Source organism: Mangifera indica, chromosome 16, assembly GCF_011075055.1.
Source record: "Mangifera indica cultivar Alphonso chromosome 16, CATAS_Mindica_2.1, whole genome shotgun sequence".
NCBI lineage: Eukaryota > Viridiplantae > Streptophyta > Magnoliopsida > Sapindales > Anacardiaceae > Mangifera > Mangifera indica.
The window spans coordinates 11,259,596-11,276,078 of record NC_058152.1 but is presented as its reverse complement, the minus strand read 5'-3'; the positions used below and the strand labels follow the sequence as shown (position 1 = coordinate 11,276,078).

General features: G+C 36.0%; 2 protein-coding genes across 2 annotated transcripts in view; both read left to right on the top strand.

Annotated features, from left to right (window-relative positions):
• Positions 1–16,483, top strand: part of LOC123198949 — a 37,718-nt gene that overhangs the window by 15,295 nt on the left and 5,940 nt on the right. The gene's annotated exons all lie outside the window — the stretch shown is intronic.
• On the top strand, positions 11–4,923 carry LOC123199510 (cysteine-rich receptor-like protein kinase 10). The gene is made up of 6 exons (XM_044614547.1): positions 11–965; positions 1,516–1,637; positions 1,743–1,953; positions 2,156–2,393; positions 3,931–4,081; positions 4,161–4,923. The coding sequence occupies exons 1-6, from the start codon at positions 11–13 to the stop codon at positions 4,455–4,457; spliced, it is 1,974 nt and encodes a 657-aa protein (XP_044470482.1). The 3' UTR covers positions 4,458–4,923.

The window sequence follows — 16,483 nt, the reverse complement described above, 5'->3', positions numbered from 1 at the left end:
AATGCTCACCATGGAAGTCAAGTCAACTCCTAAGAGTCTCCCATTTGGGGCCATTAGCTTGTTGATTAGGGGCTTAATTTACTTGCCATTGGCATTGTATGATCAGAACGGGAAATCAAGCATCATGGCTTGTTCCCTTTGGCTAGAACTATTCATCCTTTCAGCCATTGTTGTACTCATTATCTCTCCCAAGATCACAGCCCAACAACCCACATACCGCTACCACATGTGCACAAACACCTCAACTTTCACTCCCAATTCTGCCTTCTCGAAAAACCTCAATGCCACTCTCTCTTCTCTCCTCTCAAATGCCACCATCTCCAATGGATTTTACAACACCAGCAGTGGTGCCCTGCAGGGCCCTGATGCAGCCAATGGCCTCTTTCTTTGCAGAGGAGACATCTCTCCAAGTTTATGCCAAACTTGTGTCCAGGCCTCTTGTGAAGATATCATAACCCGTTGTCCAAACCAGAAGGAGGCCATTATATGGTATTATGACTGCATGTTGAGATACTCAAACAGATCCATTTTTGCAGATATGGAAGAGCGGCCTACTGTTAGTCTGGGGAACATATATAATACTTCAAATCCAAGTCAGTTTACTAGGACTTGGGCTTATTTAATAGGCAGATTGGTGAATAAGGCTGTGGGTTCTAGCAAATTTTTTGCAACTGAATATGTGAATTTCTCAAATTTTACTAGGGTATTTGGACTGGTGCAATGCACTCCTGACATCGTTTCAGTAGACTGCGGGACGTGTTTGGATAATTGTTTTTCTGAGATTCCTAGTTTTTGTAATGAGAACTTAGGATGTAGCGTTTATATGCCCAGCTGCAATATCAGGTTTGAAAGTTACCTCTTTTACAATGATTCCTCTCAACTGCTGCCGTCTCCTCCAACAAATGCCACTCCTCGACCATCACCCTCACCTCCACTGCCACCAGCAATGTTGACAAATTCCGGAGGTAAGCATTTGATTCAGCAAATATATATATGTGAAGCATCTAAGCAAATCCCACATCACGAGAGAGATATTGGGTATACATGAATATCTCAAACTGATAAATGGAATCAAAACTACTTCATGTATCCTTTTGAATATGATCCACTCTTTCTAAGTCTTCTAGTTAAGCGAATCATTGACCATCTTTAATACAGCTAAGTATATTGTGCTTAGTTAAAAAAAAAGTCTTCTGTGTGCAGGAAATAGGAAGATCTCCTCGGTGACAATAATCCCAATTACAGTTCCTGTAGCCTTTGCTTCCATAATAATTTTATCAGCTTCATGCTACTGCCTCCTCAAAAGAAAAAAATACGAAGTTGCAAATGAGGGAAATGGTACCATATAACAGAACTCAAAAGCTCTAGTTTTATTTTTAAACCTAGTACGACCATCGGTTAATCAATCTGAATGTTGGTTGACCCGGATTGACTTTTTCTCTGGGTCAATGTTTGATCCAGATATGAAAACATTGATTAAAACTAACTTAAATTTTCATTTGGTATAATGTTTAGGTGGAAATGAATTTTTGGCTGTGGAATCTTTACAGTTAGACTTGCATTCCATTATAGCTGCCACGTGCAATTTCTCTGAAGGAAACAAGATTGGGGAGGGTGGATTTGGCAGTGTGTATAAGGTAGGAAAATTTCCCTTTTTTGTTTCTTCTTTTAAGTCAGAACTGGTATGAGTGAGATCTTAACCCCATGTAGCTTCATAATGGTTATGGTGTATATGTCTTCAGGGTACACTTCATGATGGACAGATGGTAGCCATTAAGAGGCTATCAGAAAGCTCACGTCAAGGTTTAAAAGAATTTAGGAATGAGGTTGCCGTGGTTGCCAAGCTTCAGCACAGAAATTTAGTGAGGTTACTGGAATTTTGCGCCGAAGAAGAGGAGAAAATACTTGTCTATGAATTTGTGCCCAACAAAAGCCTTGATTACTTCCTTTTTGGTTTGAAGTTTTTCTTTTACAACTTCCTCAAAGAACAATAAAACTACTTGCACCCAATCTTAAGTATCTAATAATGTGCTATTATATGAATAAGTCATTTGGATACTCAAACTTAGGTGTACATAACATTGTTCAAATAAGAATTTTAGCGTCTCACTTCACAACTAAAGAAGTTGTATGATTTTGATGGATGTTTGTGTAGATCAGGAAAAACAAGGGCAGTTGGATTGGTTAATGCGTTGCAAGATTATAAGAGGGATTGCTCGAGGACTCCTGTATCTTCATGAGGATTCTAGGCTTAGGATTATACATCGGGACCTCAAAGCTAGCAATGTTTTGTTGTATGAGGATATGAACCCGAAGATAGCAGATTTTGGCATGGCTAGGATTTGTGGGGTGAATCAAAGTCGAGGAAACACAACCAGAATTGTTGGCACATAGTAAGCTTTAACACCAAACTTTAAATGCCTTTTTAACTTAATATTATGGGCAAATCTCATATTGATAAAACATGAGAAAAATATTGAGTATGTATTAGTATCCTATATCACTTTAGAATTATAGCAAAATATTGGTTAAATTGGACAATATTTTGATAGTAAATCAAATTATTGGTCTAATATGTTATAAATGATATCAAAGCATGTGTCCTCTTGAATGATAGTGAGACAAACTTTAAAGAAGACAATGAGTGTTGTAAGGCCTTAGATGTTAGGTATGTATCCACACCTTTGATTAGGGTTGGATTCGAACCGAGCTCATTTGAGTTCGAGCTCAAGCTCAGCTCAAATAAGCCTGAAACAAGCCAGCCCTATACAAGCTCTGTCGAGCTTGAGTTACTCGTTAAATTTTCCAATTAAAAATTTTGATAGAAAATGATGTATCAATATGTATTAAAACAATGGAGTTTTAATAACGAAATAGTTAAAAACTCGAGCTCAAAATGAGTTGAGTCGAGTTCAAGCTTGACTTCCACAGGCTCAAACTCGAACTCAAACTCGAGTTGTGCTATATACAAATCGAACCGAGCCAAACTTGGCTTGGCTCGAATCCAACCCTACTTTCGATGTTGATGATAAACAATCAAAACCTCTTTTAGGATAGGTATGTATCCCATAAGAGGTGAAATGTTAGGTATGTGTAACTCTCCTACATTAGTTACCTTAGATGTTGAGGGTAGGCTTGGATTTAGCCGGATTTGTATAGAATTGAGTTTGAGCTTGGGTTTGTTGAGCTCGAGTTCAGCTCGAGCTTGAGCTTTTAACTAACTCATTATTAAAATATCATTGTTTTAATACGTATTGATCAATACGATGTCGTTTTGTATTAAAATTTTTAACTTGCAAGCTTGACAAACTAAACACTTCAAAACTCAAACTAGTTTGAGCTTAGCTCGTTTTGGGCTCGTTCGAGAAAAGTTTTATTCGAGCTCGGTTTGAATCTAGCCCTATTAAAAAGTATGTATCTTGTAAAGGGTAAAATATTAGGTATATATGAACATCCTACATCAATTACCTTAGATATCAAGTGTGTTTCTACACCCTATATGTTGATGATAAATTGTCAAGACCTGTTTTGGGTTGGATATGTATTTTATATGGAGTGAAATGTTGGATATGCCTGCACATCACACATCACTTACCCTTGAAGAAAAACTGTCAAGACTCATTTTAGGTTTGGTATGTATTCCGTAATGGGTGAAATGTTGAGTATGTATGAATATCTCATATTAATTGGGATGATAAAATATTGGTTAAATAGTTTGTAAATTCTTAAATTATCAAAATGTGTCTTGAGTTACAAAATATCTAGATAATGGGTCGGTGTCACAACCCATTTATTCACGCCAGCCCAATGGACGTTCATCAAGCCCAATTCCCACATTTGGGTCAGGGAAGCTACAATTAATCTAACCTCCCTATTATTCTTATTAGCAATTTGGATGCTAATTGATGTATAACTGGTGCTACATTTCAGTGGTTATATGTCTCCTGAGTATGCATTGCTTGGAGAATTTTCAATCAAGTCAGACGTGTATAGCTACGGAGTTTTAATACTAGAGATCATAAGTGGCAAAAAGAATAGTTCTTTCTATCAATCGGATTGTGCAGAGGGCATCTTGAGCTATGTAAGCTACAAACTCAGATTCCTTTCAATTTGTCTGCCTATCAGCTTGATATGAAAAATTACCTTGTGTTTTGTCCCAGGCCTGGAGACTTTGGACGGATGGGAGACCACTGGAGCTAACAGATCAAGCTCTAGGCAAATCTTTTCATCAAAATGAAGTCACCCGATACATCCATGTTGGATTATTATGCGTTCAGGAAGATCCAGCAGACAGGCCTATGATAGGAACTGTGTTGCACATGCTTACCAGTTTCTCTGTAACGCTGCCAATACCGAAACGCCCAGCGTTCTGTGTTCGGAGCAGGACTGTGCGTTCAAGCAAAGCCATGCCTTCTTCTGTAAATGAAGCTTCCATAACTGAACTCTACCCTCGTTAGAACAAGTTCATTCAACACAAATAAGGCTTGTTTATGGTTTAATATATGTATACAAAACATGTTAAGGAGCCTCTAGCTCAGTAATTGAAGCCTCATTGAAGGAAAATTGAACATGAATTTGATTGCCATCCAGCATAGGTGATTCTGAATCATCCATCTCCAAGTCCGGTTGCACGACAAATGCCCGTTTCGAGGGAACAGGGAGAGATAAAGAGCAGCTAGTGAGCATTAGAACAACTGAAGCCATTGTAGGTCTATTTGACACATTTTCTTGAACACAAAAAGAAGCCAATTTGAATACATCTCATCTCTTCACTGATTGAACCAACTCTCAGAGTAGGGTCTATCCTGTTCAAAGCTGTCAAAAAGGAAAATCTTGGCAATTGTAATTTCTTTATGCGGCCCTTACACAGTTGTAATTTCTGATTGATTAATTATTAAATAATATTTTTTAAGGAAGACTCCACTGTATTGGTCTTTGGTCAATCAATTTTCCAGATTTCTTTAATATATAAACCCATTTTATTTAAAATATTAACTTATAAATGATTAAGGGTCTCCGAAAATTCCATAATTTAATATCAATTATGTAAATTTTCCAGATTTCTTTAATATCAATTATGTGTGAACCCAATTTATAGGTAGGTATGAACTGGACAAGAAGGTCGTTAGGCATCCAAGAAAATTTACATCCTTTGTAGCAACCATTGTTGACTATTGTCTTGGGGGGTGGAGGAAGGAAAGAAACTTGTGTATATATGAGGGTGAAGTGGTGTAATAAGTAAGACTGATAAAGTCAAGTGGAAATTAATTTCATTTTCATTATGGTTAATTATACTTAAATTTGTGGCAACTTAATTAATTAGTGTTAATGTTATTAATTAATCTCTCATCCCATCCTATTAGAGATATATAAAATATCATCAAATGCTATGTGTTTTATTTTCATTTTGTAAGAACCAAAATATGTTGAAAAAAAAAAAACAAATATAAAGTTTAGGGTTAATTATAATGAAAAAAAAATTAAAATTTCTAAAAATATATAAATCTTAATCCATAAAATGGTTGATACCAGGGTTTTTCATAATTTAATGACATATGAACCTATTGGATCCCGGTCCACCCATGACGGGCCGACCCGACCCGACCCGATTAGCGATTATTATTGGCAGTTGGACTTTTATATAAAGTCCTAACTGCCTCCCAAAAGCAATAATGAAATGAAAATGATGGAGATGTAATGAGAGAATGCAATTTTTACAGTGAACTTTTCTCTCCTGCCAAAAACCAATACGCATAGTAAATCACTCTCCCAAATGGAAATCGGTACGTGGGCAAATGGCATCGTGGAAACAGACTAACGTCAACGCCTCGCGTGGAATTCCAAGATGCTTCATCGAACACATAAATGGGTATGCAAATTCTATTTACAGATTTCACAGAATTCGGATCTTGGCATGTTTAATTGTTTCTAACATTGGTATCAGAGCCAGGTTATATATGTGTTATGTTTTCTGTGAATGATATTACGTATATTATACGAATTAAAATCTGTATATAGAAATTTGTTTAAAATTTTGTTTTTAGGGACGAATTTAATTCGGCCAAAATTGCATGAAATTGGTATTGGGAAACATGTTAATGAATGCTAGGAATAATATTACATGTTTTAAATTGAAATTCGGCTTGAATTAACGTCGAAATCGATCAAAATAGACCCAAATCCGAGACCCAAGGTGTGTTTTTCCTTGCTCGCCGTTTCGACGGATTTCGGCGCCATCGACGTCGGAACTTGGAACGATTGGACACTGCATTGACTGGGCTTCAAAAGCCCTATGGTTTTGTCGTCGGAAAACCACCGAAAAATGGCTAATTAGACGGCCAGCAAAATTAGGGTTCATCGGGCGCGTCGGGTCAAAATCGGGTTGGAAAAACCCAATTACCCGAACCGAATGTCAACGGGTTGGTCAAGACCCGAACGAGTCAACGGGTTAACTCGTTTAGTTAATCGGGTCACCCAACCCAGATCCTGACCCATGATAACCCGGTCAAATGTTGATCGGTCAACGGTCAAATAGTTGACCAGTCAATGGTCAACATTTGACCACGCATGGTAACCATTTCCAGTGCGTGAAGGCGTGTGACAGTGCGTCTGAGTCATCCCTAGCGCGTGAGGGCGCGTGTAGATACTTATACGGCGTGTGAAGGCGCGTGGAGGCGCGTGCAGTGTCTACGTGGGGCGTGAAGGAGCTTATGAGCTTATTTCCGCGCATAAACACCCACTTTCACTGTGCATTGGCACTTGAATCTTGTTTTCTAGTCCTTGGAAGTTGTGTAATACTTGGATCGGTATATGAGATGTGTTTCATGGGTCTTACGACGTATAATGACATGTAATATCTTATTCCGACTCCCAAAAACATATAATGGTGTTTTGGGATACATGTTTCTATTTCATGCAAGTTTATTGATTAGGGACCATCACGTTACATGTCAAAACTATCAATATCCTATTGAATTCTCTTAATTGGGAAAGAGAAAATATCCATGCGTGAATTTGATCCCCGTAACCAATGATCTTATTCGGGACAAGAATTTGAAACTTTTTGGGACTGAGTGGATTCATTACAGCTTGCTATAGAGTGACGCTTAGTAATGTACGATAGAATATTCATTATTTTATCGTTATTCCCAAAACTAACACAATGCGAGGTATTTGACCTAACGCAAAAGTAATAGAGACTTTATCATGGATAAAGTGACTCAAAGGTCGATACGGGTTGCTAAAATGGTCCTAGTCAAAATAGATGATGCATTCATTGTATCATATATATTTGTTAAGTGTGAGAATTCTGAGATTGGTAGAATTTAATGAAATTCTCATCTAGAATTAATATTGACGCAATTAGATTAAAGTTTAAAATGTCAAGCATTTGTGTCATGGGAGATGATTGGGAACATAGTGAACTTTCGATTTTGTGCCTTATGTGAGATATTTTAAAATTTTAATGCGTAATTGCGACAATTGATGTGTATTTGTTTGCATTGATAACGTTGTGTCTGATAGATGTCTTTGTGATCTAGTTAACCATAGCATCTTAGAAAAAGATGACTGATTTGAATGAGAATGATACTAAATAGATAGAATTAAACCATGTGACATTTGAAATGCATAATATCCTAGGTGAGCAAAAGGCTTTGGAGGCTGTGAATCAGGTTAAAATTTAGTTGTGGCTGACTAAGGGATAGAAATCTAATCAGTGCCTTACACAAACGTGATGTGGACGCACATCACGCATGTAAGAAGCAAGATTCACTTCGTGTGATATCTTGATTAGTTTCATGATTATTAATCTGGTATATAAGTACCATGAAAGTTCAACTGCATATGCCATAAGTCTGGTTTTAATTGAAAAGTTTGGAGGAACTACAGTCCCCAACTGATGACAGTTGATTTTTGAATTTGATTGAATATCAAATCTAATTATGAAACTAAAGTCAACTACGTGTAACCTGATACATGAATAAGAGGTTCATTTAGAAAAACGATTTCTTCTCGAAAGTAGGAGTGTATCAAGGTACATATGACCCACAATGAGAAAAGAAAGACTTTTGTTAATTATTCTAGCCACATAAAATTGGAGGATAAGCGCCCATGAGGTAGCTGAATTTAATGCTCATGCATACGTTGCAGAATCAATTTTCAAAAGTGAGTGGCTCAAGTCCTAATATAGGAAGAAGATCGTTTAATGCTCAAAGAATAAGAACAAGGAATTGAAATGAGAAGAGTGGCAAAAGTACTAGAAGAAGAGATGAAAATGATAATCTTGTTTAAAATCAAGTGATGGAACTTTGATTTTCTAGTACTATGATATTAACTGAGTATTATCCTACGTAGATTATGGACTCTAAAGCCACCGACTAAGTAGTACATGATAGGTGATCTTTAGTAGATTTCTATCGAATTCTGAATAAAGTGAATTGGATATATGTAGGCAACAACACAAAGGTTGTAGTAAGAGGAATGGACACAAGCAAATAAGTTTTGCAGATGATCGAATCCTATGCCTACACAAAATCCAATATGCTCCAAATATTCAGTAAATCTTGGTCAAAGTACTTGTTCTTCGATATAATTTGAATTTCTCTGGGTGTTTTATTGAAATGTGATAAAATTAATTTATACAGATTTGGTTTGTTGGTTGAATGGTTATATGGGGTTTGTCACCTTACATTTTTGATAATGTTAGATTTTTCATTATTTGCTTCTCCTATATGTATGGAAATGAATGCAAATAAATGGCATGTTACATTAGGGCATGTAAGCCAAGATGGATTGAATAAATTGGCTTATGAAAGTTTATTAGGAACTTTCACATAAATAGAATTGCCCATATGTAAGGATTGCCTAGTTAGAAAAACTTCTAGAAAACCATTTGACAAAACTATATGAGTTTGTCTTCCTTTGCAATCTATATACTTAGGTATATATATTTTCCTATGAATGTAAAGTTTGAGAATGTATCTCATTTTTCATTATTAATGATGATAACAATGCTCGATTTGGTCTTGTTTATTTGATCTCCCATAAGTTAGAAGCAGTAGACTGCTTTAGACACTATATAATTGAGGTTGAGAATCAATTAGACAAAATTAATAAGAGTTTTATGAACTCATTGTGATCTTGAACATTAGTTCCAACAGTTCAAGAAACTGATTAATGAAATAAATAGTATGGTGAATAGTAATTCCAAAACTTCACAACAATCGGTGTAGTGAAGAAGAGTAATTAAACTCTATTGGAAATGGTTAAGTTAGTGAAAGCGTAAGCAAAACGTCAAGTCACTTTGTGATGATATGGTATTTATTGCTGTTTGAGAACTTAACCGATTACCTACTAATCCAATTGCTTCCACTCCTTATGAATTATGGTCAAATAGAAAATCTGAGATAATTGATTGCAACCTCAGTGGTTAGCAATATCAATCCATAACTTTTCCCATAAGTTAGAGTAATTGGGACTGAGAAGAAATGAATGTATCTTTATCAGATACATTGAGCACTCCAAAGGGTATGTGTTCATTAGGGAGGATTTCGTTGGAAGATTAACTGAACTTGTATTAGAGATACTATATTCATAGAGGATATTTTTCTTAATAAAGATGACGTTGATAAAAGGTTTCATCTAAATGAGATGAGAAATTAATGAGGATGGGTATATCTTAACGACCATTAGTTGAGTTCTAAGATATAAGACTTATACTTATTCTAGTTAGTGGGAGCAAATACAATTGAGCTCCAGCCTATTTCGGATAGTGGGAGTAATGATCTTTAATTGTTTGCTTCATTCATCTCACCCTAGTGGGAGCATTGAGATTAAGCTTTAATTTATTTTGGATAGTGAGAGCATTAATTCTCAATTGCATTGGAGTGAATGTCCAAAAGTTTTCAAGTAACGTTTTAAAGTGAAAACAAGGTTTTCATAACCACTCCCTAAGATGATGAAAAACTTGAAATAAATGTCTCATCCTTTGATAAGAAAAATTTGAAATGCATTGGAAGAAGAGATAGAATACTAAGAAAACAAACCAATTCTAGGTTTTGGTTGACTTATCGCCAGATCAAAAATTCATTGGGAATGAATGAGTTTCCTGAATTAATCGTAAGGCGGATGGCTTAATAAATATATATAATTTCGCTTAATAGCGAAAAACTATGCCCAATGAGAAGGTATAGATTGTGTAGAAGGATATTTTCGTCATTTATAATATTTACTTTAATGTATTTGGTTTTAGCTATAATAACACATTTGAATTTAGAATTACACCAGATGAATGTCAAGACAATTTTTTTTCTTAGTGGAAAACTTGACAAAGAAATCTGCATGAAATAAGATTTAGATCTTATTGTTATAGGTCTGAAGCGCAGAGTGTGCAAGCTTCAAAGACATTAAATGACCTAAAATTGTCATCTAGATATTGGTATTTGAACTTTGAAATAATTAATCAAGACCATCATGTCTATGTGACAAAGTCTGATGACAAATTTGTAATTCTATCAATGTGTGTGATGATGTATAAATAGCTAGAAATGGTTTGAAGTAAGTGATAATCATCAAAGTACGGTTGTCCATATCTTTGACTTGCAGGATGTGGGAAAACAGAATACATATTGTGAATTTACATTTAGAGGAATTGTTCAAAGAAACTTTTGACTCTGTCATAAGAGCGTAATATTCAAAAGGTTCTAAAACAATCCAATATGATATATTGTGAACCCGCTGATATTCTTGTGATGAATGACAAATTATTGAGCTAAAAGAGATATGTCCCAAAACTTAAGATAGAAACAGAGAAATGTCAAAGGTTACCTATTCAGATGTCATCAGATGTATCATGTATGTTATGATGCATACAAGCCCACATATTTATTTTGTTATTGGGTTGGTTAGTCGATATAAGTAAATGTTGAAAAGAGCACTAAAAGGCTGTTTGTAGAATTTTTTGATATTTTTAAGGCTCTATGGATGATTAATTATGTGATTAAGGATCAAACTTGCGTTTCATTAGCTATTGAGATGCCAATTGGGGAAATGTTTTTAAACAAACGCAGATTAGATTACGGCTAAGTTTTCTTACTCCAAAAGGACCCATATCTTGGAGCGATAAGAAACAGAGATGCGTAGCCGTATCCACATCGGAAGCCTAGTATGTAGCCTATTCAGTAAATGTGCAAGAAACTGTTTGGTTATAAAGATTCTTTGTGAATCTGAGTAAACATGACAATATTGTTAGAGCAATGGTTGTCTGTTGAAATGAAAGATTTTAATTTTTTATAAGATAACCAAACGTATCGACACTAGACACAACGTAATAAGAGACTCAATTTCCAAGAGAGAAATGAACGTACAATATAATTCTACGCATTGTATAGTCACTGATCCTTTGACTGAGATTCTTCCAAGAAAAGTATATCTTGCACATGTTAAACTTCTTGGATTGCGTAGACAATGATTGATGAGTGTTGAGCTTATATATTGTACTAATGACACAACGTCGAAAACCATGAATTTAAGTTCATTTTATGTTTTGAACTTATGTCCCAAAATTCTTGGGTTTTCACTGCATACACATCGTTTCTTTTTAGCTCAACAAGATTGTAATGTCACACAAGTTAGACATTGGCTCACTCACATGAGCAATCGCCTTTGGCGCTAAGAGAGCAAGCAAAGATAAGACATTATTCTTGAGAATTATGATGCTGAGAGAGCATACTAATGGGAGACGAATTTCTCAAGAAAAGATTTATTGAAATAAAAATGTCGCCTTGATGATTGATCAAGATGAGGTCATGAATAGATACATTTGATAATGACCGATTTGGATTCCCCACATCTAAATAACTTGTGAATGTCAGATGTGAGTTCTTAATATAAATAAATACCTGCCAATGTGAAGATGATTAAGAACTCAAGTTAGGCGCTCGGGGTAGCAACTGAACTAAGAGCTGTACAGTGTTGTGAATGACATTTGAGAAAATACACACTGTAGCACATGATTCATACCATGTGTGCATAAGTAAGACGACCAGTTAAAGTAGTGGAAGGATGAATCTCTGCTCCTTCACTGTGTGAGACTTTATGAGGATTAACTCATGTAGGTACCCTTTGACTCTTTACTGTTGTTTGATATTTACTCTTAGTGTTGCTATCTTAGCTTGGAACCTATGGCCACGCATGATTCAGCCTATGGAACATGACTAGAAAAGCAACTAAGTTTAAATTAAGAATTTCGAGTAGAAGAGGAAGACTTATATATATTACGTGTGTCCATTGGCTAGCCGATCATGTCACTCATATGGAGATTGGACTTGATCATGGATACATAGGAAAATAACACAATAAAAAATGAAGGATTAAAGGGAGCTGGTGTTATCGAGTAAGTCTGGGGTGCTGCGAGTCTAACGCTTTATTTTTGTTTTATTCGGGTTGAAGCGACTATGTTATTCCTAACAGATGCATAGTAATTAGCTCCCAAGTGCAGGTTGCTCGCGAGGTCGCACGACACATTTGCAAGTATGAAACGTACTGATATATGAGATTTTTGTGGCTAAGCATTGGGTTCGGGTCTTCCATCATATGTGAGTGGGAGATATTGGATCCCGGTCCACCCATGATGGCCCGACCTGACCCGACCCGATTAGCGGTTATTGGCGATTATTATTGGCAGTTGGACTTTTATATAAAGTCTTAACTGCCTCCCAAAAGCAATAATGAAATGAAAATGATGGAGATGTAATGAGAGAATGCAATTTTTACAGTGAACTTTTCTCTCCTGCCAAAAACCAATACGCATAGTAAATCACTCTCCCAAATGGAAATCGGTACGTGGGCAAATGGCGTCGTGGAAACAGACTAACGTCAACGCCTCGCGTAGAATTCGAAGATGCTTCATCGAACACATAAACGGGTACGCAAATTCTATTTACAGATTTCACAGAATTCGGATCCTGACATGTTTAATTGTTTCTAACAAAACCAAACTATTTTCCGAATTATAAACCATACCAAAATATAGAATATCTAAGGATGGTTTAGTTATAGGGTTGGTAAATTGGAAAAATTGATTTTTTGGTTCAGAGACTGTTTTTTAATATTTGAAAACCGATTATTTGAATCTAGTTTTTAAATAAAAAATAAAAGGCACAAAATCGTAATATCTAATTGTTTGTTTTGGATATAGTCTATCATAATTTTGCTTTTGGGGCAGCTCAAGTAACATGAGATTTGCTTAGACTTATGTTTACTAACATAGGCTAATAGATCTTGTGTTTGCTCTGAGTTACGGAAAGAACTATTCTTTTGACCACTGATGATTTCCAAGACCAGCAAAACAAAGCTGAAAACATCAAACTTGACTGAGAAGTGTCCATGCTAGAGGTATTCTGGAGCCACGTATCCACTGAAAAATGGCTATAGATAAATTAGATTAATTTTATATAACAAGGTCTAAGTTACAATTTCTATGCATTCTTACAAGGTCCCAACAACTCCACTTGTATTGCCCTGAGTTTGATCCATTTTGAACAATTTCGCCATTACAAAATCTGAAATTTTCAGATCCATGTCAACATCTGAAAGAATATTATTAGCTTTCAAATCACGATGAACAACCTAAAATCTAAAATCTTCATGAAGGTAAAGAAGTCCTCGTGCTATGCCCCCTATAATTTCGTATCGAGTCTACCAATCCAATGTAAGATGCTTTACCGAATCTGGACAGACTGGACACTTTCGAGTCAAGAACAACTTACAAGATTGTTAAAAATAAAAGCAAAGGAGCAGTGAAACCATACCAAATATGAAGTTATCTAGACTTGAATTGAGCACAAACTCATAGATGAGGAGCCTTTCCTACCTAACAAACAGACATCCAAAAGTCTAACCAAGTTCCTATGTTGAAGCTTGGCCAACAAGATGACTTCATTTTTAAACTCTAATTCTCCATGTCCAGAATCTCTAGACAGTCTGTTCACAGCTATGTCCTGTCCTCCAGGAAGCCTCCCCTGAAATAATATAGCTTCAAGAAATTAGGAACTTACAATTGAATCCATTTTAACTGACAACTGAGAGGCAATTTGGTTAATGAATAGTTAACACCCCTGGGTAGCTCCACAAAACATGGGGAGAGATACTGGTATGTATGGGACAAACTTTGTGTTTAAATTAAACAATATCTTGACAATAAACCAAGCTATTGGACCATGATATTACAAATGGTTCACTAAGTGTTATTAAGACACATTTTGGGACCAGAACAGTTGATATTACTGTGTAAACAACACCAAATCCACCTAGTCCAAGTTTACTATCATCTGAGAAGTCATTTGTTGCAGCTCTGATAGTGTTGAAGTCGAATTACAAGGATTCCACATTGTCAATTTCATCACCATCTAAACAATAAGAGTGACAACTGAGAACCCAAAAAGAAATGGAGTTAATTAGTTGCTGGTCTTATAGCAGAGAAAACTGCAGATACCTTCTGTGTCCTGCTTGCTTATGATCTCCTTCTTTGTCTTTCTCCTTTTTTATAACAAAGGCAAAACTGAAGGCAACAAGTAATATGGAGAAAACTAGTACAGAAGAAGCAATGATTAAGATGGTTCTAGATGTAATGTGTCCTTTGCCTGCATCCACAAACCAGAGAAATGTGTACATAGTCAATATAAGGAAAAACATCTTGATCACACATGATAACATATACGGATTCATAATATTGCACATTGATCAATCGAAAAGAGATTCAGCAACCAAAAGAAACTTCGGTTCTTTAGGATCATTCCTGTAATACCCACTTCTCCAAACATACATCAATAAAGTGCGAGATAGATATTGGGTATAATATCTCACAAGGATGACAAGCGAGATGTTAATTATGAGTTCCTAAACTGTAAAGACACGTTTTAGATTGCAAAGTCTAAATGCAAAAATGTGACAAACTGTATGTCATTGACAGCGATACATTATAAATGGTATCAAAACCATAAATTATGTACATGCATTCCCCGAACTGCCAAGAAGCATTATGTGCTTTGGTCCCGCTAGGTATGTTCATGCATCATTAAACAGATTTCAGTCTCTGCCTCCACTGCCTCCAAAGATTCACAACCACCACCACCATCACCACAACCACTAGGCCTGGATATGATCCGAGTTGGCTCGGTTTTGAAAGTCGATTCGGTTCGATTTAGCTTAGTTCAAATGTGTTTGATTAAAATTTGAACCGAACTCAAGCCGAAAGATTTGGATCTTTTTTAATTTGAGCTTAACTCGAGCCAAGGGTTGTTCAGCTTGAATTCATGGCTCTAATCAGTGGTTCGAATTTGTGGCTCAATTTAGCTTAAATTAATGGCTCGAATTCAGTAGTTCGAATTGGTAGTTCAAATTTTTTGCTCATTATTTGGGTAAAACGACGTTATTTTGTTAACAAATCATGAACTCGAGTGATGAATTCGAGCTGTCAATTTGAACCATTAATTTGAGTTAAATCGAGTTCCAAATTTGAACAATTAATTTGAGCTAAGAAATAGAACCAAACTCAAGCCAAGGGGTGATCGAACTCGGCCTGACCCGAATCCACCCCTAACAACCACTGCCTCCTGACCCTCCAAACTTCTCACTCTTGTGAGCCTCCTCGACCGTTTTCGCAAGATGGTGTTTTGCCTCTCTCCGCACTTTATGAAGTACAAACCAATCCAACGTCAACATCAAGGACATCGACGTGCCATTATTGTCCTCCTCGATATCCCACGTGTATTATAACTATAACCTGGCGGATCCCCTCCACAGCAAAGCGGTCGCTGACTGCATTAAGTTCATCAAGAGAAAGGTGTTTGGTGAAGATGATGATGATGATGATCAAAGCCGTGAATTGAGTGCCAGTATCAGCTCCAATACTTTATATTTAATAACTTATAAATATATTTGTGACAATAATTTAAGTTCTGATATGAACGATAACATTACCGCAAATCATTATTAGAGTGATTGAATGACAATAGCAATGGATATAAGCTTTCAAGTAGCAAGTCGAACCAACTTAAAAACATCTTGGTCATAATCATTTTCTTGCATTGAATTGTAGCTCATAATTCGGTACACTTCTCATTGATGCAAATTTTCGCATCAACAAATGTTAACCAGAAATGCTAGTTAGCAAACGTGAAGAGTGATCAGAATTGACCATAGTCTGATAAGCCCTTTTCGATGTTCTCTATAATCCCGAATCTTTACAGATGTATTGAACTGAGTTTAGACGAACTTCGTCTCCTTGGCCTGTAAATTTTCAGTTGCCAAGGCTGGTTGCTTCACTTGGAAACCTTCTTTTGGACCTGGATAATATTATTGGCCTCGAATATAATATATTGGCTCTATAATAGTTTGAATTGCATATATATTAAAACTTAATTTTCATATTGTATGTTATATTATATCATATTATAGAATACGTCTCTTTAAAAATAAAATA